Source organism: Nelumbo lutea, chromosome 7 (assembly GCF_056320005.1).
Source record: "Nelumbo lutea isolate HS-2025 chromosome 7, American lotus-T2T, whole genome shotgun sequence".
Lineage (NCBI taxonomy): Eukaryota > Viridiplantae > Streptophyta > Magnoliopsida > Proteales > Nelumbonaceae > Nelumbo > Nelumbo lutea.
Window position 1 is genome coordinate 38,286,864 of NC_142690.1, and position 25,526 is coordinate 38,312,389.

Here is a 25,526-nt window from a genome sequence, read left to right on the forward strand (position 1 = left end):
ACAACTCTTTTCAACATTGACCTTGAGATTGGAGATTCTTTCAAAGGCTTGTAAAACTAGCCTCAGGTTTGTAACCTAGAGTCACTCCCCTCACAAAAAAGAATGATATTCAAACTATTAATGGGTGACTACCATACCATCTCTTCTGACTTCCTACCCATTTATCAATTGGCTGCTCTTTGTCTTTTGCATTAACCTACTGAAGACATCTCCTAATAGTGTAAAAAGGAAAGGGGATAAGGGGTCACCTTGCCTAAGTCCTCTACAAGCTGGGAAGATATCCACATGTGTTAACAAAACAAACCTTAAAGTGGAGCAGTGATTCTTGGTTACTTATTTCTAGGTAATTTCAAAGATAGAATGCATTTCATGTTTTGCCTATCGAAGTGCTCATGGTTATATGATCGTGATGTAGAACATAATGGTAGGCAATAAAATTATTACATCTTGTCTTGAAATAAGCATATCATGGGTTTGAGTTGTTTAGAGGGGGAAAATTGATGCAGCAGCATGCACTTGGTTAAATCTATTTAAGCCTCTTTGGAAGCCCAAATAGAATCCAACAGATCTAAAGAGAAGGAAAAAATGACCTGAAAAAGTCTTTTGACCTCATTCTTCATCTTAAAGGAATTTTATGCGAGAAGAATTGGTAAAACCAGAAGCAGGAACTACTTAAGATACGATTCTTTTATTGACTTTGTAGGTATCTTAGGAATAGGATTTTTAAGTTTTCTAGAAGTATACTGTTATTTCAGAATTACTATTTATGATAAACTTCTGAGATGTAAATCAGTCCTCTAATATCAAGATTAAATTTAATGATTAGCAGAATAGAACAGATCTGAATAACTGTATAAGAGAGGAAGATGGCGAAGAGAAGAGGTAAGAGAAGAAGTTGAATTAATCACCCTTTTCCTCTAATCCTATTTTTTTATTAATCTCTAAAAAATTGATGATGACAAGTATACCCTTAAGTGGGCGGCCATCTTGGTAGTTACATAAAGAAAGTAAATTAAGAACAAATAACATGCCCATTAAGTGAGGTCCATCAACATAAAATAAAAGGTAAAATAAAGGATATCACATGAGAGGTTGTTAGGGCCCATTCGGCCCAGTCTCTTTATACTCCCCCTCAAGCTGAGCATAGATGTCAATCATGCCCAGCTTGCTTATATAGTGTGTCAATTTCCCCCTGGGAACTCTCTTGGTCAAGATATCAGCCAGTTGCTCTTCTGATGTGTTAAATGGTAAACAAACTTCTCCTGAAGAGACTCTTTCCCTTATGAATTGCCTATCAACCCCAATGCGCTTAGTTCTGTCATACTGAACAGGATTATGTACAATGTTGATAGCAGCTTGGTTGTCACAATAGAGCATCATTGGTTTTTCGTAGTCCACCCCCAACTCATCTAGAAGGGATCGTAGCCATAGTAATTCTGACACACCATGAGCCATTGCCCTGTATTCTGCTTCAGCTGAAGATCTAGCAACTACTGATTGTTTCTTACTCCTCCAAGACACAATATTCCCAGCAACTAGAGCACAATAACTAGAGGTGAACCTTCTGTCATTAGTACATCCTGCCCAATCTGCATCAGTAAAGGCTTCCAGCTTCATGTGACCATGCTTTAGCAAATAGAATACTTCTCCCTGGAGTACCTTTCAAGTAGCACAGAACCCTTTCTACAGTAGCTAGATGAGTATCTTTAGGAGAATGCATAAACTGACTGAGAACACTTACTGCATAGGAAATATCTGGCCGGGTCATGCAAAGGTATCACAACTTCCCAAGCAATCTCTGAAACACTCCTTTATCAGACAAAGGTGCACCATTTGTGGCAGAAAGCTTATGATTAGGATCAATGGGAGTGGAGATGGGTTTAGCTCCAAGTTTACTAGTTTCAGCAAGAAGATCAAGGACATATTTGTGCTGAGATATGAATATACCATCCTTAGATCAAACAACTTCAATGCCCAAGAAATACCGAAGATCTTCCAAATCTTTGATGTCAAATTCAGAGTTGAGAAATGCTTTTAGTTTACTGGCCTCTTCAATGTCATTACCCGTGACCACAATATCATCAACATAAACAATCAAGAAGGTCACCAGAGAGTCAATTCTCTTCAAGAATAGTGTATGATCAGGTTGTGTTTGAATGTAGCCAAAGGAGACAAGAGTGGCCTGAAATCTCTCAAACCAAGCCCGGGGAGATTGTTTGAGACCATAAAGGGATTTGTGTAGTTTACACACCTTGCCTTTCATTTCTTTCCCATACACTCCTGGAGGTAGAGACATATAGACCTCTTCATGTAGTTATCCATTCAGGAAGGCATTCTTAACATCAAACTGGTGTAGGGGCCAGTCAAAAGTAGCTGCTAGAGAAAGTAAAACCCTGACTGAAGTCATCTTAGCTACAGGAGCAAATGTCTCCAGATAGTCAATGCCATACATTTGGGTGTAGCTCTTAGCAACCAACCGAGCCTTAAACCTCTCAATAGAGCCATCAGAGTGATATTTAATAGTAAATACTCATTTACAACCCACTGGTTCCTTTCCTTCCGGCAAGTCCACAATGTCTCAGGTATGATTCTTATGCAATGCATCAAGTTCAGTCATCATAGCATCTCTCCATTTAGCTTGAGATAAAGCTTCCGGTACAGACCTGGGTATCACATGGGAAGAAACAGAGGCAAGAAAAGAGTAGTAGGAAGGGGAGAAAAAGGCTATAAGATAAGTGTTTGGATATACAATGGGCTGTACACTTCCGCTTGCCCTTGCGAAGAGCAATAGGAAGGTCAAGGTCTGGAACATTCAGAGATGGGTTAGTAGAGGGCTGACCTGTTTCCTCAGGAATGATGGGAGTGGCAAGATGCTCTTCTGAAGGAGTGGAAACAACCTGCACATGTTTGAATCTCCGCCTTTGGTACCACCTCTGGAGAGCAGGAGCAGAAGCAGGAGGGGGAGCATGGACATCAGGGGTAGGTCTAGTGGAAGAGGTGGACACCCCATGATCGGACTCACAAGGAATGAGAAGCGGAACAGTTGGAGACATAGCAAAGTACTCATCAAATTTCTCCCCCTCAGGAGGAATACTAAAGAAGGGAGTCAACTCTGCATAGGTGACATCCCGAGATACAAAGTGGGTGCCATGAACCGGATCAAAACAACAATAATCCTTCTGTGTGGAAGCATATCCCAGAAACACACACTTATGAGCCTTGGGTTCAAACTTATGCCTTTGGTGACTATGAATATGCACATAGCAAATACACCTAAACACACGGAGAGGAAGAGAAAAGAGATCCTTATCCAGGAAGAGAAGACTAAAAGGGGTTTTAAAGCCAAGGACCCGGGAGGGCATACAGTTGATCAGAAAGGTAGCAATAAGAACATCTCCCCAAAACTTTATAGGAACATGGGATGCAAATAAAAGGGATCTGGCAACCTCAACCATATGCCTGTTCTTTCTTTCCGCCACCCCGTTTTGTTGTGGAGTGTAGGAACATGAACTTTGATGAATAACCCCAAAAGTTTCAAGATAAGTGGAGAGGGTTCTCTCAAAATACGCATTAGCATTGTTAGAGCGGAATATTTTGATATGGGTATTAAACTGGGTGATGATGAGTTCATGAAAAATTTTCACAATAGCCGGTACTTCATCCTTGGATTTCATGAGATAAATCCAAGTGTAACGTGAGTAATCATCAATGAAAAGGATAAAGTACCTCTAACCCCCCATGGTTGGCATGCGATATGGCCCCCACACTTAAGAGTGAACAATATGGAAAGGAGAAAATGATCTTTTATTGCTAATTGAATAGGAGGAGAGGGTTCTCTCAAAATACGCATTAGCATTGTTAGAGCGGAATATTTTGATATGGGTATTAAACTGGGTGAGGATGAGTTCATGAAAAGTTTTCACAATAGCCGGTACTTCATCCTTGGATTTCATGAGATAAATCCAAGTGTAACGTGAGTAATCATCAATGAAAAGGATAAAGTACCTCTAACCCCCCATGGTTGGCATGCGATATGGCCCCCACACTTCAGAGTGAACAATATGGAAAGGAGAAAATGATCTTTTATTGCTAATTGAATAGGACTGTCTACAGTGCTTTGCTAGCTCACATGATTCACAATGAAGACTCGATAAAGACACTCCTTTTCCAACCCTGATACCATGTAAAGAGATTGGGCCGAAGCAAGATAGTTCATCCCATCTAGCTTAATTGTGGTAACACCCGTCAAAACGAAATCTACTGGAGTAGGTCCAGAAGCTGGCACCTGCTTGAACTCACTTTCGTATGTCTCCATTAATCAAATGAAAATCAAAGAACAGAAAATTTTGACTATGTAAACTTACTTGAAGTCAAACCAGAACTTGGGTGCTTGAAAAACTAGGGTTTTGCTCCATTCAGCAAATGGGCGGGAGAGAGAAGACACTGCCGCACCTACCAGAGTAACCCGAACTCTTCCAAACCCGAACCGCCCTCCTTAGCAGTCACAAGACACTTTCCAAGCACAGAGCGCCACACCCAAGCTTCACTTTTCCTGGTAACTCGAAAATCTCCAGTCGGCTAGGGTTTTGGGCAGCAGCAAAACAACATCACTTCTTGGCAAAATCTGGCCAGAACTAAACTCTCCAAACCCTTCTACCAACTAGGCAAGTGATTCTCTATACTATAGAGAACTCATCTCTCCATACACTCTCTTGATTTTAGAGTGTACAGGAACAAGGAAAAAAAAGAAGAAAGAGGAACTGAACCCGCTTTGATACCAAGATGTAAATCAGTCCTCTAATATCAAGAATAAATTTAGTGATTAGCAGAATAGAACAGATCTGAATAACTGTATAAGAGAGGAAGATGGCGAAGAGAAGAGGTAAGAGAAGAAGAAGTCGAATTAATCACCCTTCTCCTCTAACCCAATTTTTTTTTTAATCTCTAAAAAATTGATAATGACAAGTATACCCTTAAGTGGGCGGCCAGCTTGGCAGTTACATAAAGAAAGTAAAATAAGAACAAATAACAGGCCCATTAAGTGAGACCCATCAACATAAAATAAAAGGTAAAATAAAGGATATCACATGAGAGGCTGTTAGGGCCCATTAGGCCCAGTCTCTTTACATTCTGGACTTGTTTTATATAGTAATTTCCATAATTGCTATTCAATAATAAACTCACAATTTACTGTTTAGTACTTTCTTGTGCCTTTACATTCAAATAATTTTAGTAACATAAAGAAAGTGTTATTATAGTTTTAGAGACTTGGAGTCCTTAGTTTTAAAGCAACTATAAGTTGATTTGGATCAGTTTCTTAGTCTAGATTGGAGTCTGTAAAGGGAAATAAGGTTTAGTTTAGTGAGCTATGGTTGTTACCAGAAAATTTTCTCTTTATTATTTATTTTTTTCTCTTTCTAAATTCTTGCTCATACTTTGGTGGACAGCAAGCTGTAAACTTGCTTCCTCTTCCCTATTCTTCACTAAATCACCTAGAGCCCCTTGACCGCTCAAAGCCCACTGCCCACCACAAGATCTGAAGTTTGTAGGACCCTACCTTGTCCTTTTTTCACATAAGTATATTTTTATTATGTCTTTATAACACTGCTGCTCAGCAGAGAAAGCAATAAGAATAATTTTTTGGGTAAATTATTTATACCTCTCTAGGGGTTTCCATAAAATGCTTATACCATCCCTTGGGTTTTCCTATGAAGTTGTACCCCTTTATGACCATGAAACTACATGGATTTGTTAATGGAAGCAGAATTAAGAATTTTTTTTTTTTGGAAAAAGATAAAGTGATTTTATTCAATGAGAAAGCCAAATACAATAAGAGTCAAACGAACTAGGCCTTCCTGAGCCCACAACATATTACAAGAACATCTATGATTTAGTACAAAGAAGGAGATAAACATTCTGACTTTTAAACTCCTCATTCATCGACACCCAGGAGCAAATCTTCCCCACCACTTTCTGCACAATCTCATCTGGACTTTTAGATTGATTACAGAAAATTCTATTGTTTCTTTCCATCCAAATGGACCAAAGAACAGCCTGCGGAGTATTATTCCAAACAAGCCTGCCTTTCTTGCTAAGACCCTCCAATCTCCAACTCATAAACAGCTCCTTCACAGACTTAGGCATAGCCCAACACACCTCTAATTTCTTGAAGAAATGTCCCCAGATTGAAGAGATCGGACAGTGAATGCACAAATGATCTATAGATTCAGCACCCATGCTGCATAAAAACAGGAGGGATCAGGAATCTGAATACCCCTTCTCTCCAAGTTGACCCTAGTTAGACATTTATTTAAAACCATTGTCCAAACCAGGAAGTTAACCTTGGAGGGACAGATGGGGTTCCAAATCTGCCCATCCGGGAAGTTCTCCTGACCTGAGCTGCACATCTTAAGGAAAAGGGATTTAACTGTGAATCTACCATCTGCATTCCACTTCCAAGTCCATTCATCTTCCATACTCATATCAGTTCTCTGATTTTGAAGCTGCCCCAACAAACCTACATACTCCTCCACTTCCCTGTCTAGCAAATTCCTCCTACATAGGGGAGTCCAAGAGAAGGAGCCCCCAGCGGTACTAATGTTATCAGCAACTGAAGAATCTTGATTCACTGCAATTTGGAACAGTCGGGGAAAAGCATCAGCCAAGGGGCCTTCCTCACACCAGGAATCCTTCCAAAACTTGATTCTATCCCCTTTTTCAACTTTAAACTTGACCCCGTTCATGAAAATAGTACTGATCTTAGAAATACCAGCCCATAGAGAACTACCCCCAAATGAAAGGGGATCGAGAGTTTTCCAATTTCCCCAATCCACGCCATACTTAGCCGCAATGAGACACCTCCACCAAGCATTTCTCTCAAAAGCAAATCTCCATATCCATTTGCTAAGAAGAGCAACATTGAAATCTTTTACTTTCCTAACTCCCAAACCACCCTTCTCCTTAGGCTTACACACTTGCTCCCACTTAACAATGTGAATTTTCTTCTCATCCTCCCATCCCCTCCATAAGAAGTTCCTTTGAAGCTGTTCCATCCTCTTTGCAATTTTATTTGGAATTGGAAAGAGATAAAGAAAGTGTGTTGGGAGATTGGATTGGGAGCTCTTAATCAATGTAACCCTACCACCAAAAGATAAATTTTTAGCCTTCCAAAGAGCCAACCTCTTCTCCATTCTCTCAATGATTGGACTCCAGATTGAAGAAGAGGAACATTTTGTCCCAAGAGGCAACCCCAAATACTTAACCGGAAGGAGCTCCATATGGCAGGCCATTATCTGTGCACAATCTTCCAAATTTACAACTTGACCCACTGGGATGATCTTTCTTTTGTTCAGATTGACTTTGAGACCCGTAACCACTTCAAACCAACTCAGAATTCCAAGAACTGTTTCCAACTGAGGTAGAGATGCGTTCACAAAGCAGAGGGTATCATCAGCAAACTGAAGAATATTAACTTTCTCTTTACCTGGAGAGATAGCAAACCCATTCCATAATCCCGATTCTGCTGCCTTCTTACTAAAAAGAGTGAGGATTTCCATAACACAGATGAACAACAAGGGTGACAGAGGATCTCCCTGTCTTAGCCCCCTAGAACTACCAAAGAAACCCGTGGGCTGCCCATTAATTAGGATTGAGAATTTAGAGGTCTTAGTACAAACACTAACCCAGTTTCTCCATTTCTGTCCAAAATTCATGCATTCCAACACCCTATCCAAACAATTCCAATTGACATTGTCATAGTCCTTCTCAATGTCAAGCTTACAAACAACCCCCAGAATACCCTGTCTTCTCCTTGAGTCAATTAACTCATTAGCAACTAAAATTGAGTCTACCATCTGTTTGCCTGGAATAAATGCATTCTGATTATTTGAAATAACATTACCTATCACCCCTTTCATTCTTTCTGCCAAGACTTTCGCCAAGATTTTATAGAAATTGCGAAGTAAGCTAATAGGCCTAAACTCCTTAATATTCACAACCCCCTCAATTTTTGGAATAAGGGAGATAAAAATGGCATTTAGACTTCTTTGTAGGGATGTATTTGCATGAAACTCCTGGAACACCTTCATCACATCTTCTTTCACAAAGTCCCAGCACTTCAGGTAGAATAGATTGGTAAAACCATCCGGCCCAGGTGATTTATCACTTTCAAGCTTCTTAATTGCTGCACTGACTTCCTCTTCTGTAAAAGGCCTTTCAAGCCAACTTTTCTGGGTCTCACTCAGTTGCTTAAAGGAGAGATTGAAGGGAAATGGTCTCAGCTCCCACTTTTCCTTGTAAAGTTCTTTATAGAAAGAGGTTGCAACTGCTTTAATCTCTGAATCAGATTCACCACATCTCTCATTCCATGTCAACTTCTTAATAGCTGAAACTCTAGCTCTAGCATTAGCCACTGTGTGAAAGAAATGTGTATTAGTTTTGCATCTAAATATACTTCCAATTCATGTAAGTACCCTCATTTATAAACACTAAATACAGTTCTACCATCTAATTTTTATTTTATTTTTTCTTTTGTCTCCCACCTAATTATTATGATAGGAAAAATTTGCCTCATAAAAAATTACAACAAGGATGTTTTTATCCTTATAATATACGAAGAGGTGTCATAAAAGGGTGAATTGGACTTTTGAAAAGTTTTAAAGATCACTTGAGCATTTTCAGTTACTAAAGTTGATGGCATATCAGCACTTAAAAGAAAAGGGGAGGTCTCAATAATTTACCGATTTTTAACAGAAAATTTCAGCCCATTGCTTGAATGTTTTTTTCTCTCTTTGATATCTTTCCTCTGTTTAGTTTAGGTGTTCTGCTGTAAAAGAATTACCAAATCAGATCTGTTTAGGGACTAATATCTGCATTAATAAATCTGTTCTTAGCTTTCTACTCCATGATCATGAGAGGTACGAATTTCCTGTAACATGATCTTCATTTCTTCTCCTCTGATGTATGGGACATTTGATTAGGCATGTAGTGTGCTTGGTAGTTGGAAAGTATTTTTCTTTGTTTCTTCATGTATAATAAATTGTGCATGTTCTAAGGCTCTGGTTCTGACATGATCCAGGTTTTACAAATTGAATCAATATTGGAAAGAATTCAGGCTTCTGCATTGGAGGTCTTCCATATACTGAAGTCTTTGCATCAAAATCTATTTGCTGATTTGAGTTCAGCATCTCTTGAGGTATGTAACAAATGAAAAGAAAATCTATGTATTATGGAGCAAACTAATTTTCTTGTATTCATAGTCTAGACAGTGCATCATTTTATCAACTTGGTGTAAAAATTGAAGAATAGGTAAAAGAACAGTTTTCCTATTTGTATATGTGTAAATCTTATATTGAAAGACAACACAAATGGGTTTAAATAGCTGATTTTATTACTTGTAATATTGGAAACTTCAACTAACTATTACAATGCATACCATTCAGCTAACGCTAGCTGATTTTGAGCACCTAAAAATATGTTGAGATATGTAGACAATGATATTGTGTACCTCACACATTTTATTACAATGTATCACATTCCCTAACACTTTCTCAAACTCACAATGCTTTGCAAACAAATATATCGTGAGTTGAAACTAATGGAAACTGTCTGCAAGTAAATTTGCCTAATGAGAAAAAGTGTTTATTGTTATATGCTGATGTTGACTTGCCTGCTGCTGAACTGACAAAATTAACATCTAGGTAAAATATGTTGTCTGCTGCTGAAGAAACTAGTGCTGAGGAAGTCAAAGCCCAAATGGTTTAACTTTGTTCAAAATGACTCCTGAAGATATAGCCATGCAATATAATGGCAAACTGATGCATGAGAGAATTCTGGGATACAATACAACATGAGCTAAATTAATATAATGCATCAATGTATCTCTTAACACTCCCCCTCAAACTGATGCAACGGCATGAGCATCAGTTTGCTCACAAGGAATAAGTGTTTGGATCTTGTCATGCCCTTTGTGAAGATGTCAACAACCTGCACATCGGAGGCGACATGAGGGAGAGAGATGGGGCCAGTAGGAAACAAGTCACAGATAGTGGTAGTCCACCTCAATATGCTTCGTCCTTTCATGAAAGACTGGGTTAGAGGCAATCTTTGTAGCACTAGTGTTGTTTGCATACAGAGGACTTGGTGTAGGAGGGGCATGACTTGGTTCCTTAAATAGAGATTGAAGCCAAACAACTTCACTACAAATTTTGGATATTGCCTTATATTCTGCTTCCGTAGAGGAATTGGAGTCAGTTTGATGCTTCTTGCATTTCCATGAGATAAGAGAGCCACCCATGAAGACACACCATCTAGTTGTGGAATGGCATGTGTTGGGTCAACCAATCTAATCTGCATCAACATAGGCCCTCAGTTAGACAAGAGAGGATGAAGAGAAGAATAGACCCTGGATAAAGTGCCGTAAACATAGCGGATGATCCGATGTACAACAGTTAGGTGGTCTAGAGATACGAGTAGAATGACACAAAGGAACAAGAGGAACAATTGAGGAATTTGAAATTGGAGTGTCACTTACAAGATTGTCTGAGATGGGCAAAGGATCTGGACCGGAAGGGGTCATAAACGCAGGCAATGGACCGCGAGGGGGACATGTACGAAATGTAAACATCCAAAATCATGATGGGAAAGATTTGGGTGGGAGCCAAGCATCTTCTGATGAGGAGACATGTTAGCAAGAACCGTGAAGGAATAAATTAATCAGATACATGGCCGTACTAGCAGCCTCTACCTAGAATGTGGGAGGCACATGTGACTCTTGAAGAAGAGTCCTCGCAACGTTGAGAATGTGTTCATTCTTTCTTTCTACCACACCATTTTGCTAAGGAGTGTCTGGACAATACGACGTGCAAAAGGATCATAACAAAGAAATCCCTTGTGGTTAGGACTATATCCCACAAAAGCACAGATAAAGGATTGAGCTGAAAGCTTTGAATGTTCACAAGGGGTAAGATGAATGGAACATAAACATCCAAAAACATGAAGATGGGAAAGATCTGGGGGGAGGGGAGCCAAACATCTTCTGATGAGAATGTGGGAGGCACACGTGGCTCTTGTAGAAGAGTCCTCACAACACTGAGAACGTGGCCATGCTTTCGTTCCACCACACCATTTTGCTGAGGAGTACTTGGACAACACCGTTGGACTTGTATGCCATGATGTTTCAAATAAACCAGAAATTCTCCATCACTATATTCTCTCTTTGAATTTGAACGTAAGGCTTGCACACTTGATTGAAACCAAACTCAAACCATAGTATGAAACAACCAAAAGGTTGGTAAAACTTCTGACTTGTGTTTGAGAAAGTAGATCCAAGTGTACCTGGTATAATCATTAATGAACAATACAAGATATTTGTATCACAATTGAGAAATAACATATGAAGTCCAAACATCACTATGTATAATTGCAAAAGGTGAAATAACATGTTTTGCTTTGTGAGTGAATGGCAAAATATGACTCTTACTCAAACAACAAGGAACACAAGATGTATCAAAAGTTTTCAAAGAGGAAATTTTAGTTTTAATAAAACCAGACTCAAACAAATATTTAAGTTTTTCAAAATATGACTCTTGCTCCCAATGATGTCATGTTTCTCACCATTGGCAATGACGATATGCTTATGGTGGGTCTCAGAAAGCTTGTTTGATGGTTCATGGTAGGCTCTAGTCATATGATTCGTAGCACCATAATCAATTATCCAAACTTGAGAGGAGGAAGAATAGTAACTAGAGAACTCACCATATAGTCCAATAGTAGAAAAGGCAAATGAGATAGCAAGGGATACTGGTTGTCATATTTCTTCCTTATTTAAGGAAGTAGAAGATTCACCTTTGGAAGTAGAGGCGTTGGACTTCTGTCCCTCAAACGCCTGATAAGCTCGTGGCTTTTTCTTCTTCATGGGAAACCTTGGATGGGCAAATTGAGCAATCTAGAATGATATAACCATGTTGTTTGCAATAGGTGCAAAGATTCATTTTGCAATGTGAAGCTATATGTCCAAACCCTTTACATTCATAACATTGGGTTTTGAAGGGACCCTTTCCACCAGATTTCTTACTCCCGTGTGCAATGAAAACAGTATCAGTCCTTGAATCAAGTTGATTCCCCTCTATGTTTGCAGCAGTTATGAGCCTAGTCTCTCCCCTCAACAACTCTCCCATAACAGTCTAAATCTAGAAGAATGACTCTACTCAAAATATTTGACCTGATTATTTCATGTTCAGGTCTCAGCCTCATAAGGAACTGGTTCACCCTTCTATTCTCAAAATGCTTCTACAGATACTTGACACACTCTGTGGGATCAGATGGATCAGTGTGAACTAGTTCATATTCAGCCCAGAGATCAATAAAGCCTACATAGTATTCTTGCATCTTTTTATCCTCTTGGCAGTAAGCAAAGATTTCTGATTCAATCTAGTATTGCCATTACATATTGGACTGATGATAAACCATTTTCAAATAGGAATGCATCTCATATGCTGTTTTCAGTCTCCTCATGGGAACATCAATGTGAGGCAAAATGGAGCTTAGAATCCAGGATGCTAATTTTCCGTTGTCCAGCTTTCATTGTGTAAAGGCTTTACTATTTGCTTCATTAGGTTTGCATACAGTCCCATTCAAATAGCATTTGAGTCCATTTCCCTCAACAAAGAAATTGAAATGGAACTTCACAGGAATAATATCTGTCTTTTACAGCCATCATAAATAAATAAAAGCAACCCAGGGAGTAATGTAGCAGCACTTGTATTTGTATTTCAATGTTATTAACCACTTCACTTAAATCAGCAACAATTTAAATATTGAAAGTAGTATCATAGCAACCAAACACATAACTTTCTCAAAAAAAAAAAAAAAAAATTAGGTCTAAATGTCAAGACAGAAGTAATGCAGACAAACAGCAATGGAATCTGGTCCAGGAGAAGTATATGATCGAACAACTTCAGCAGAGATATGCCACTCTATTGAGGAATCGAAATCCTCCAAGATCAACCCAGAACAACACCAACCGGATTGTGTGCTGTGTTGACCGTCCAAACCCGTGAGTTTCAGGACTGTTGAACTGAGGAGAGGATTAAATACCCTCCTGAACAGATTACAAACTCCTATCCAGTAACTGAAAGGTTAAGATACCCTAGGGCAGCACAAAAACTAGGGTTCCAATATAAATAATGATCGATTGATAAGACATAGAGAACCTCCAACCTGATATGAGAAGATTTCCGGAGAGGGAATTACTCTGTGCAGTTCAAGTTGGCTACCAAGAAATTTCAGATAAGCAGCTTGAAGACGAATGTAATATATCTATTGAAACTCCTGAGTCTGAAGCAAAAGCAACCAAAGGTTTAATGTTTGAAGCTTGTATGGCTATTTGGGAAAGAACCAGTCCACAGAAGAAGAAAACTGCTGTCACCCAGGAGAGAAGATCAGAACTCCTCCAAACTTTGTCTGATCCCAAAGAAAATTTCTGAGAGAGTAAAACAGGCCTGGGTGACGCAACCAACCGAGTTTCTCTCCAAACAGATGATTTCCAAGAGAGTTCTAGGAAGACATCTCTTGCTGAAATTGCAGAACAGAGAGCTAGGGTTAGGGTTGATCAGTACAGCCCTATCTTACAGAAATAAGGATATTTACAGAAAATCCCTTGCAGGGCTAAACAAGAAAATAACAAGAAATAAACTTGTTTATTTGATGGACAATTCAACTTAACATTCTCCTCTATCTACTTGCTTGTTTGGTGTAAATGAATAATTAATATACACAAGGAGTTCCACTTTTTTTTTTAAATGAGTTCTAGACCTTTCTCATAGATATATAATGTTAGAATTTGAAAAAAAATATAGACCTTTTTAGTAATTTATAGTTATACTTTTCTATAAACTTGTTCACGAGTCATTCTTAATTCTTTTTGCTGAATGCTTGAATCAGACTCCTGGACATGCATTGGGTTCTGATTTCCATGCCCATGTGCATTTGTTACTGGTTTTACTGTTCCATATTATGAAATAACTCTTTTTAATTTCTGACACTGGTCATTACTCGTTGCAGCATTGTATTCAGAAGCTTCGTTGTATAGGATATGAACAGATGTCAACCATCATTAAAGAAGCTATTAGAGATCAAGTGGACAACTCCATGCCAAGCTCTGAGAAACTGGTGAAACTTGCAGACTCACTAAGCGTGACATCAAATCAGGAACTTCTAATGGAGGCTGTGGCCCTTGAAAAGGTGAAGGTGAATGCAGAACAGGCTGAAAAGGATGAAGAGGTGGCATACATAGATCACATGATTGCTCTTGTCACCAACATGCATGACCGTCTTGTTAAGATAATGCAGTCCCAGAATACTAATGGAGTTACTATCCCTCCTGATTTCTGTTGTCCTCTCTCCCTTGAGTTGATGACAGACCCCGTGATTGTGGCATCAGGACAAACTTATGAGCGAGCTTTCATAAAAAGATGGCTTGATCTGGGTCTCACTGTTTGCCCCAAGACTCGGCAGACTTTGGCACACACCAATTTAATTCCAAATTATACTGTTAAAGCACTGATTGCAAGCTGGTGTGAGTCAAATAATGTGAAGCTGCCTGACCCTGCGAAATCAATGAGCTTAAGCCAGCCTTCAGCCCTTCTTGCACATGCAGATTCCAGTTCCAGAGATACATATAGCCTTCCATATTCAGGTACTCCCACCAGGAGCAACCATCCAAAGTCACCTGAATCTGCTAGGGCTACTTGTTCACCACATAAGAACTTTTTTTCATCTAATGGAACACATCTAGAGAGGACTTCCCCTTCACATCCTCAATCTGCATCAGAGAGTGCTCTGACTAGTGGTGGTGGTAGTAATGGGTTTGGTTTGGATATTGGTAGGATGTCATTAATAGGCTCTGATGATAGGGGGATCAACTCAGAAGAGAGGAATTTAGGTTCAGTTGGCCAATCTTCGATGTCGTCAAGAAAAGAACCTGAAGATAGTGCAGTTGATGAGAAGCTTAAGGGACATAATCGAAGTGCTTCAGTCTCCAGCACAGTGTCCAGTACAGACTGTGCCCAAGGAACAATTGCAGATGCAAATGAGATCTCACGTGTGTCCAGCGATATGACCCACTACAGCAGTGATGCCTCAGGCGAAGTGTCATCAGAACCTCCAGCTCCAGCTGCCTTGGTTCCACCTAGAGAACCAGAGTTCCCATCCCGAATAGCGGAAACACGATCTAGAAGCCAAACCATCTGGCGACGGCAATCTGATAGGTTTATTCCAAGGATAGTTTCTTCTCCAGCTATTGACACAAGAGCTGATCTTTTGGGAGTTGAAACTGAAGTTAAGAGGTTGGTTGAAGACTTGAGGAACACTTCCATTGATGTACAAAGATCTGCCACAACTGAACTACGTCTTCTTACTAAGCACAACATGGATAATCGGATTATAATTGCAGAATGTGGGGCCATAAGTTTGTTGGTTGGTCTGCTTCACTCAGCAGATAGAAGGACCCAAGAGAATGCCGTTACAGCACTTCTCAACTTGTCAATCAATGACAACAACAAAACTTTAATTGCAAATGCAGATGCCATTGATCCCCTCATTCATGTGCTTGAGACAGGAAGTCCTGAGGCAAAGGAGAACTCTGCTGCCACCCTTTTTAGCCTTTCAGTCATTGAAGAGAATAAGGTCAAGATTGGAAGGTCTGGGGCTATTAGGCCTCTGGTGGAGTTATTAGGCAATGGGACTCCTCGGGGAAAGAAAGATGCAGCGACAGCTTTGTTTAATCTGTCTATTTATCATGAGAATAAGGCTCGGATTGTGCAGGCTGGTGCAGTAAGATATCTTGTTGAGCTGATGGACCCAGCAGCTGGAATGGTAGATAAGGCGGTTGCTGTTTTGGCCAACCTTGCCACAATTCATGAGGGGAGGGTTGCTATTGGTCAGGAGAGAGGAATTCCTGTTCTTGTTGAAGTGGTTGAATTGGGTTCAGCAAGGGGAAAGGAAAATGCCGCTGCAGCACTCCTACAGCTTTGCACAAACAGCCATAAGTTTTGTAGCTTGGTGCTTCAAGAGGGAGCAGTCCCACCATTAGTGGCACTGTCACAATCGGGCACACCACGGGCCAAAGAAAAGGTATGATTAGATCTGCTTATCACCCAATTGTAAAGTGAGTAGTTCTTCATCTCAGATGTGCAAAATTTGGCAAGCCCAGCTTGATGATTTGCTCAAATGGTATGCCACCTCATGTATAGAGATTGCTAACACTGATTTAAAGCATGACTAAAACTGTAAGGTTCTAGGTGGTGCTGATCATCATCATCATCATCATCATCTTATTATTATTATATTATTATTATTATTATTATTATTATTATTATTATTATTATTATTATTAGCATTAGTATTATTATTAGCATTAGTATTAGTTTGAGTCACATCTAATAGTATGATCTATTACTTATCACATCTACATTCATGTGGAATTAGTAAAGAAGTTATTTTCCTTTTTCTATTTGTTCACCACATTGTCATCTATCTATCCCTCTTCAAGCTTCTTGATGTTGAATAAGGTGGCTCTTATAAGTTTCAATTCCCTATTCCTTGTAGGCACAGGCACTTCTTAGCTACTTCAGGAACCAGAGGCATGGAAATGCAGGACGGGGTTAATTCGTGTTCCCAACTTTGTGAGGTAAGTTTTATATAGTGTGTGAATTCCAGTATGGTAAATAGTGCACGTCGGAATTACTGTTGGAATGTTGCTTGCTTGTAAAAAACCAATTCGTGAAAAGGGGACGATCGGGTGAACTCAAGTTCTTGTATGTGTATATGGTAGACCATTACAGTTTTATGTCAGGCGGTCAAAGATTGCAGTCTCTGATGTGAGCTCTGGAAAGTGATAGATATTCTTTTTTTATGTGGTTACTATTGTTGGCGGTGGGTTTCTCAAGTTTCTTCCATGCCTTTGATGTACATTTATTTACACTATACTCGGAGACTGCTTTCTTTTGTAACTAGACTCCCTATAAATTTTCTGATAACAAATTTAATCATTCTAATAATAATACTCGAATATCAGGCGATTTAGTGACCATTGACCAAACATCTAAGATCTGTTCTATGCGCCTAGTTGCAAGGCACGAGATGCATTTCAGAGATTATACCCAAGGTTGAAACTTCAAAGTATCGATATGTATCAGCACCGAGTTCGGATTTCCTGACACGGCTGCAAGGGCTGTGATTCTGTGAGGTGGGTGTGAAGACCAAATTTGTAAGAGGAAATCTGATTTAATCAGCACCGTAGTGTATGGTGCATCTTGGTTTTAACTTTTCAGAGTCCCTAGTACGCCAATTACTGGACATTTGGCTATAGCTGATGGTTAATGGCCTTCCTAGACATGTTCAGGTTTAAAGATTGGCACCTGGACTATTTTTCATCCATGAGTATTATTCTAATTGCGTATCAATACTTTGAACCTTGATTATACCTGGAGTCTTTGACTTCACTAACCAGTAGGGACAAACCATGACCATCAACTGCCAATTTAGCTTTCTTTCTTCATTGTTCTGTTTCTTTGTGCTTGTACATTGTATATGAATACTCAATTCTTGAACCTTGATTATACCTTCTGGACTTGCCTAAGTATCAGAGACGATCCTTAAACTGCCAAGTAGTTTTGTTCATTGTTATGTTTCCTCGCGCTTGAGGAATAGGAAAAAAAAAGATTACAGCCTACCACAAGGAATTCGAAGCCAAACTAAGAGTTGTTTTACTGTGTAACAGTGTATGTAGTGAAAAAAAGAGCCGATCCTTGAGAGCAAGATTTAGGCACGTGAAAAAAACGAGTTCACACCGCCGCCCCACAGCATATCCACCACTGATAACTTGGGGAGATGTGTTGAATGCGAGTTCACATCATATCTCCGCCGTGCATTGGGAACATTTCCCGATGATGGTATCGGTTCGTTGATGTCATCATTGGTAGATGCTCCCAATACACGGCGGGGATGTGCTGTGGAACATTGGGGCTCCCCCTTGTGGGTTGCAGATGTGAACTCTTCAAATGCATGCTGAGATGTGCATGTGGGGGTGTTTGTGGGGCGCTTTGTGTGGAGCGCAAATGTGATCTCTGAAAAAACATATATTGTCCATAGTTTTCTGCCTTCATGAGGATAGGACACAAGAGACTGTTTCAGATATTCTATGTCAGATTCAGGTCGGATTATGATTGCAAGTATCACCATGGCACTGCCACGACACCGAAGGCTGTTATGACCTCAGGAATGAGATTGAGTCCCTCATCCAATAGGGACACCTGAAAGATTACGTCAACAGTGAAATTCTAGCATCACCGTCAGCAACACCAGTCGACCCTCGTCTTAGACAAACCTTGGGGGGTTATTGAAGTCATTTCAGATGGCTCATTTTCAAGAGGTGTGACCACGTCGGCCTGAAAGGCCAATGCCCGACAGCTACATGTTGAGCACAGGACACCGAGAAAACAAAGGCCAAAGGAACTCATCTCTTTCTCTAACGTTGACCTGAAGCGAGTTTCTACACCCCATGATGATGCATTAGTGGCTTCAATGATAATTGCCAATTACAAAGTCAGAAGGATCCTTGTAAATAATTGTTCCTCAATTGATGTCTTATTTTACAAGGCATTCGAGAGGATGCAATTGACCTCAGGTTGGCTTCAACCTATTGATGTGCCTTTGGTCAGACTTTTCAAGGCATCCATATGACTAGAAGGAAGAATTACCCTACCTCTAACTATAGGGACAAAACCTCAACACGTCATCGAGATGATAGAGTTCTTGGTATGCCCTTAGCTTCAATCAGAATGATGTACTTTATGAGTTTATTGTAAATAAATAAAAGTGCGTATTTGATTCATGTTCCCTTGGTATGTTTCTGTGTAATACCCTTAAACTAGACACTTAATGAGACTCGTGTTAGTTTAGAATGTTCACGGCCAGTGGATCGGTCTGGGGAGACCTATCCTGATAAGGCTGACACTGTTGTGCCACCAAGTCGGTTGGAGTGGCCTGTCTCAGCTGCCAGGGTAAAACCCTAGGCACATACAATGTAGGATTAATTGAATCTTTGAACTGGACCAGATTTTCAGTATTGCCCTGGACCCCTAGACCTTGGAGATTAATGGGCAAAACGAGAAAGTTATACCCGATCCCTAGACTCGATTATGATACTACATTAGGTGTCGGATTGGACTGTCTTTGATGTACCAATCAGTAAGATCCTTAGCGGGGGTCAAACCCTGGGTATGTTGGGACAGTCTGAGAATTCATTTGAGTGGGTGATCATAGTGACAGGATCAGCCCCTTTGTCGGACAAAGGTAATGGTCGGGGATGCACTCTCACTTATGGAAACTAAGACTGCCGGCAGTTGATTTCAATTGTTGAGATTTGTTTTGCAAAATATCTTTTATATGAGATATAAAAGATATATATATATATATATATATATATATTATGGTTTTTAAAATATTTGCAAAATGTTTCAATTCTCGGGATCCATATATGCAGAGAGTGCAACACTGTTCCTTGCAGTCGAGGGAGAGGTCATTTCTTGTCGGGCAGTGTTTGATCGTTATGGGCTGAGAGGTTAAGTGTAAGACAATTGCGGGTAATACCTGATGGGCTAATCTTGCATTTGTTGACATTCCCTAGGTGTTACAACGTGGCTTAGCCCAGGGACCACTTAGGGTAAGTGTTGGGCCCGTAGAGCCCATTTGATGGGTTTTAGGGGGTGCACTGTCCATAGCGTTGTATTCGGCCAGACCTTGTAACAAAGGCTGGGCGGTATCCATGTGGCTAATGTGTAGATCAATCCCACGCCATACAAGGAAGCCCAACTGGGCAGCAGTTAGGAATGATGAGTGAGCACATAAGTTTAATGGGCCTATAGCCCATTTCGAACTAGACTAATTTAGTAAGTTAAATATGAGCGAAATCTAAGATGGATTAGCAGATAGGATAAGGTCTTAACCCCATCCACTCAGAGAGTCCAGATCTGAATATGATTCAGATCTAGAAACTTCCTAATGAGATTAGGGGAAGGCTGATCTAATCTGCAGATAAGATAAGGGTTTATCCTTATCACCTAAAAGGATGCCTGATCTAAATATGATTTGGATCAGCAGCTCCTAATTGGATTAGGAGCTGATCCTTTAGGGTTACAAAAGGAGGGGGCGACAGCCTTTAGAAGACACACATACTCACATCCTCTTTAGAGCTGAAATCACAGAAGGAAGAATTAAGCAACCCTGCAGAATTCTTTCTTGCCGCCCAAATTTGCCAGTTCGATCTCCAATTGTGGGAGAAGTCAAGATTCGATCTTGATGTCAGTTCTTTGTGAAAGGATTGATAGGAAGCTGTGCTCACGTGCCATCCTGTTGTTTCTTGCGAAGAACAGTGTTCTCGGAGAAGAACATTGCTGATTCTGCTCCATCCTAAACTGCGTTATATTCAGTGGGAGCAGTCTTTGGATCATTCCTTGGGCGTGAACACCCTCATTGGGGGATAATATTTATTTGTATCAGGTATACCTCTCTCCTACTCCTTTTGGTTCAGATCTGGTTTAGTTTACGGTTCAAGATTGATCATTGAAAATATGATTTTCTAAATAGGGAATGCGATTTCCAGTTGAAGGGAGAGAAAAATTTTTGAAATTCGCCCCCTTTATTCCGCAAGATTTGGGCGTCCATACGATGGATCTCTCATCCCTTCAGTGGTATCAGAGCCATGGTTCAAATCTTGAACCAATTTGTTTCATATCTGAATTTGCGCAAATTGGCCGAAGGCGTTATACCCGATTTGCGCAAATAAGGGTTTTGAGAAATTTCTTCCCAAAATTATGGGCAAATAATTTGATATTAATTTTTATATAAATCTGATTATTGTTTAGAATTATTCTTTATGATTTTCTTGTATTATAGGCTATTCATACACGAGGAGATCGAAGTCTTGATTTGCATAGGGAACCTGCGATTTTTTAGATTGTGGATTATTTTTATTACATTTGATCTGTAAAATAATTTTTTTTAATTTTTTAGACTGAATGTATAGGTATTTGATTTGATGTAATTATTAATAGAAATTAGGATTTCTATTTATTTTATTTTGGATCGAAGATGGCAGCGCAAGGAAAGAGATTTTGCAGATGGAAGAATCGCAATCTGTGATTTGCAGTTTATGAAATTGCAAACTGTGATCTAACATCTGTTTTGAAGGATGGATTGTGCGAACATCCTTGTTTGACTGATTCTTGATTTTCTTTTATCAGTGTTTAATTTCATATTAGTTTTTGAATGAAAGATTTAATTAAAGATCAAACCCTAGACCCATTCGAACCAAGATTGGTTCAAATTGTTTGGACAAAATCTAGGGTTCAATTAAGGCTGAAAGTCAGCCCTAATTTTTCCCACTCATGGGCCTGAGGATTGATATTTAATTAAAAGGTTAATTCGGCCCAACCTGTGAAGGCCCAGTTTTAAATGGTTAAAACTGCTAAAAGCCCACTTTGCGGATAAAGCTATATGGGCCGAACCCATCAACCCTAATTCGACCCATATGCCTAGATAATATTAATGGTTAATATTATGGATTCAAAATGTGCTTCAAATGAGCTTTACAGATAACTAATTGATTGGATCAGTTTATCCTTGCATGTGATGTATGGAGGTGTGATGTGCTATGTACATGGGCCATAAGTACTTGGCCCATGCTCAATCGACAGTGGCTCTTGCGCACACCATAGTTGAATGCACATCATTGCCATGGTGTCCCTTTTGGTCATTGGATAACCTCTGTCAATGGTGGGCCCCACACCTCTTGGAGAGGTTACGTACGAAACCCTAGCCGATTTAGGCTTATCGAAATCTGGCTTTATGAAAGTCAGTGGGAGCCACTTTGGTTTGACCTAGATCAAACTAGGGCATAATTGACTGTTCCCTCCAACTAATATGAGTGCATGTGATAGGGAGATTCATATGATGAACTCTCTAAAGGATTCCAAATTAGCATGAGGATGGATCATTCAGTAATGAGGAAACACACCAGAAAATGGGCTATCCATTTGCTGTTGGGCTTGTTTGAGTGTTTCATAAGATGATAGGGGCGTCATAAACTGATGTGGGAGGGGCTTCACCAGAAAATGAGAACTCTCTCACGGTACCTTGGCGTTCACGAATATGATGGGTAAGCACTCACTGGACAGAAATGTTTACTAGAAAACGGCTTTGAACCTTGTCTGACAGAGGCCAAAGGGAAAGCTAATATGATGAGTGGGTATGGATCATTTCACAGAGGAAGGACAAGGCATCGGATGCCTGTCACTTCTACAAGAAGACCGACCACTGGAAAATGAACTATCCTGCCTACCTGGAATCCAGGAAATGTAATCTCGAAACTTGCGTTATAGAAACCAACTTATTGGTAGCTTCTGCGTCCTGGTGTATTGACTCCGGGGTTGCAACTCATGCGTGTAACTAACTGCAGGGCTTCAAGGTAAGTAGAAGGCTGAGTGAAGGAGAAGTCACACTCTACTTGGGTACTACTACAACTGTTGCAGCCGTGGCCATACGAATCGTGGAGTTACTTTTTAGAGAATGAACTATTGTACTAATAGATTGTCTTTATGTACAAAATTTAAGAAGAAATTTGTTTTCTGTCTCAAAACTGCGTGCAGATGGTGATTCTGTCTTCTTTAGTAATACACTGGTCTCTATGTTCTACATCATACTCTGGAAACCAACATAACCGAAACTACGTCGGCTGAAATCCCCAAGAAGAGAGCCCATGATATAGTTAATCCCATGTACCTGTGGCATTACCGATTTGGATTTTCTAACTGTAGAAGATCTTCCCACTTGTAAGCCTTGCCTACAAGGCAAGATGACGAAACAACTATTTAACGGTAAGCCCGAAAGATGTACAAGCACACTTGACCATATACATACTGATGTATGTGGTCCCCTGAGTGTTAGGACACGGAATCAACACGTTTATTTTATCACCTTCACCGATGCTTTTTCACGATATGGTTACGTGTACCTAATGTGACACAAGTCTGAGATGGATCAATAGATAGGATAAGGTCTTAACCCCATCCACTCAGAGATTCTAGATCTGAATATGATTCAGAGCTAGAAACCTCCTAATGAGATTAGGAGAATGTTGATCTAATCTGCAGATAAGATAAGGGTTTATCCTTATCACCTAAAATGATGTTTGATCCAAATTTGATTTGGATCAGCAGCTCTTAATTGGATTTGGAGCTGATCCTTTAAGGTTACAAAAGGAGGGGGTGGCAACTTTTAGAAGACACACATACTCAATTCCTCTTCAGAGCTGAAATCACAAAAGGAAGAATTAAGCAACCTTGCAGAATTCTTTTTTGCCGCCTCCTTGTTCTTGCCGCCCAAGTTTGCCAGTTCGATCTCCAGTTGTGAGAGAAGTCAAGATTTGATCTTGACGTTAGTTTTTTGTGAAAGGATTGATAGAAAGCTAAGCTCACGTGACATCCTGCTGTTTATTACGAAGGACAGAGTTTTTGGAGAAGAACACTACTGATTCTACTCCATCATACATTTTGCCATATTCAGTGGGGGTAGTCTTTGGATCTTTCCTTGGGCGTGAACACCTTCGTTGGGAGATATTATTTCTCCGTATGAGGTATAATCCTCTCCTACTCATTTTGGTTCAGATCTGGTTCAGTTTACGGTTCAAGAATGATCATTGAAAATATGATTTTCTAAATAAGGAATGCGATTCCCAATTGAAGGGAGAGAAAAATTTTTGAAATTTGCCCCCTTTATTCTGCAAGATTTGGGCGTCCATATGTTGGATCTCTCATCCCTTCAATATCCTCATACCACATTGCCATGAAATTTCATATAAAGCACGGTGTAGGTATGGTTAGAGGAAACTAGTAGGTTGCCAAACAATGCAATGTTGCAACATTAAAAGGCAAGAACAAAGAAGCCTTGTTGGTATTAGGGTTTGACCTCAAGGATGAACCCTCCAGCCGAGGTCAACCTTTGAAGAACTCATCTTTGTTCCCCTAGATTATATCAAGCCCGAGACCCAAGAAGTCTATACAAGTTTGGTCTCTCCTCCCTTGGCACAACCTTTCTAAACTGGTAAGTTTCCTCAGAGCCAATGTTAACGTATTTGCTTGGTTTGCCACTAATGTGTTTGGAATTTATTCTTTGGTCATTACTCACAGGTTGAGCGTGGACACATGCTATAAGAAAATTTGGCAAAAGAATATGAATTTTACACCAAAGTGCGTGGATAAGTTACTCAACGTTGACTTCATTAGAGATGTACACTATCCTAAATGGTTATCTAATGTGGTCACAATTAGGAAGGCTAACACGAAGTGGTGTATATGCATTAGTTTCGTAGTCTCAACAAGGCCTGCCCCAAAGATAACTTTCCCTCACCAAGAATAGATCATCCGGTTGATGCCACCGCACGATACTAACTCCTTAGCTTTATGGACACTTTCTTAGGTTACAACCAAATTAGGATGCATCCTGTCAACTAAGAGAAGACATCCTTCATCACTAAGTATTGCAACTACTGCTACAAGTTGATGTCATTCGGATTGAAAAATGTTGGGGCCACATACCAGAGATTGGTGAACAAGATTTTTAAGGATCAGATTGGCCAAAATGTTAAGGCCAAAGTTGATGATATTGTGGTAAAAAGCCTCAAGGAAAGCCGACACATTGCTAACCTTGATGAAACCTTCAGCATGTTAAGAAAGTATGAAATGACGTTCCACCCCATCAAATTGGAGTCACCTCAGGTAAATTCCTTGGCTTCGTAGTTACTCAACAAGGCATTGAGGCTAATCTTGAGAAAATTCAGGCCATCCTCGACATGGAACCAATATTGTCAATTAAAGAGACATAGAAGCTTACCAGTCGCATGCTCGAAGTACAACTCTCAATCGGTTCATGTATCGATTGGATGACAAGTGCTCTCCCTTCTTCCAGGACATAAAAAAATTGAATGATTTCCAATGGTTAGAGGATTGTCAGAAAGCATTTGATGAACTAATGGCATACTTGGCCTCACAACCATTGCTCAATCAACCAAATCCAGGAGAGAGCCTTTACCTGTACTTGTCGATGGGGAATGAGGTAGTCAATTTAGTACTAGTTTGTAAGGACAGGGGGTTGCAGAAGCCAATGTAATATGCTAGAAAAGTTCTTCATGACAGTGCGACTTGGTATCCTGACATGGAGAAGACAACCTTCGCACTGGTGAACTCGGCCCGAAAGTTGAGACCCTACTTTCAAACATACACCATATTTTTCCTAACCAATCAGCCTCTAAAGAAAATATTGTAGAAACTAGAGACCTTGGATCGGATGACGAAGTGGGATATATAGTTGTTAGTATTTGATATCCATTGCCATAGACCTACAATCAAGGCATAGGCACTAGCAGATTTTTTAGTTGAATGCACCTTCAATTGCAACAATGCCTAGTACAT

General features: G+C 39.9%; 1 protein-coding gene across 5 annotated transcripts in view; it reads left to right on the forward strand.

The window, feature by feature from the left end:
• PUB4 (RING/U-box superfamily protein with ARM repeat domain-containing protein) overlaps positions 1-21,296 on the forward strand; it is a 44,330-nt gene extending 23,034 nt beyond the window's left edge. For 2 of the 5 annotated variants that reach the window (XM_088955107.1, XM_088955104.1), the window contains exons 3-6: positions 9,077-9,193; positions 14,062-16,131; positions 16,606-16,687; positions 17,075-17,638. In XM_088955107.1, coding sequence (XP_088811233.1) covers positions 9,077-9,193; positions 14,062-16,131; positions 16,606-16,665 — 2,247 coding nt within the window. In that variant the 3' untranslated portion in view covers positions 16,666-16,687; positions 17,075-17,638. Of the gene's footprint in view, positions 1-9,076; positions 9,194-14,061; positions 16,132-16,605; positions 17,639-20,955 lie in introns of those variants that run through there. The other 3 variants (XM_088955108.1, XM_088955105.1, XM_088955106.1) reach the window with 3 other exon arrangements.
• The last annotated feature ends 4,230 nt before the right edge of the window (positions 21,297-25,526 follow it).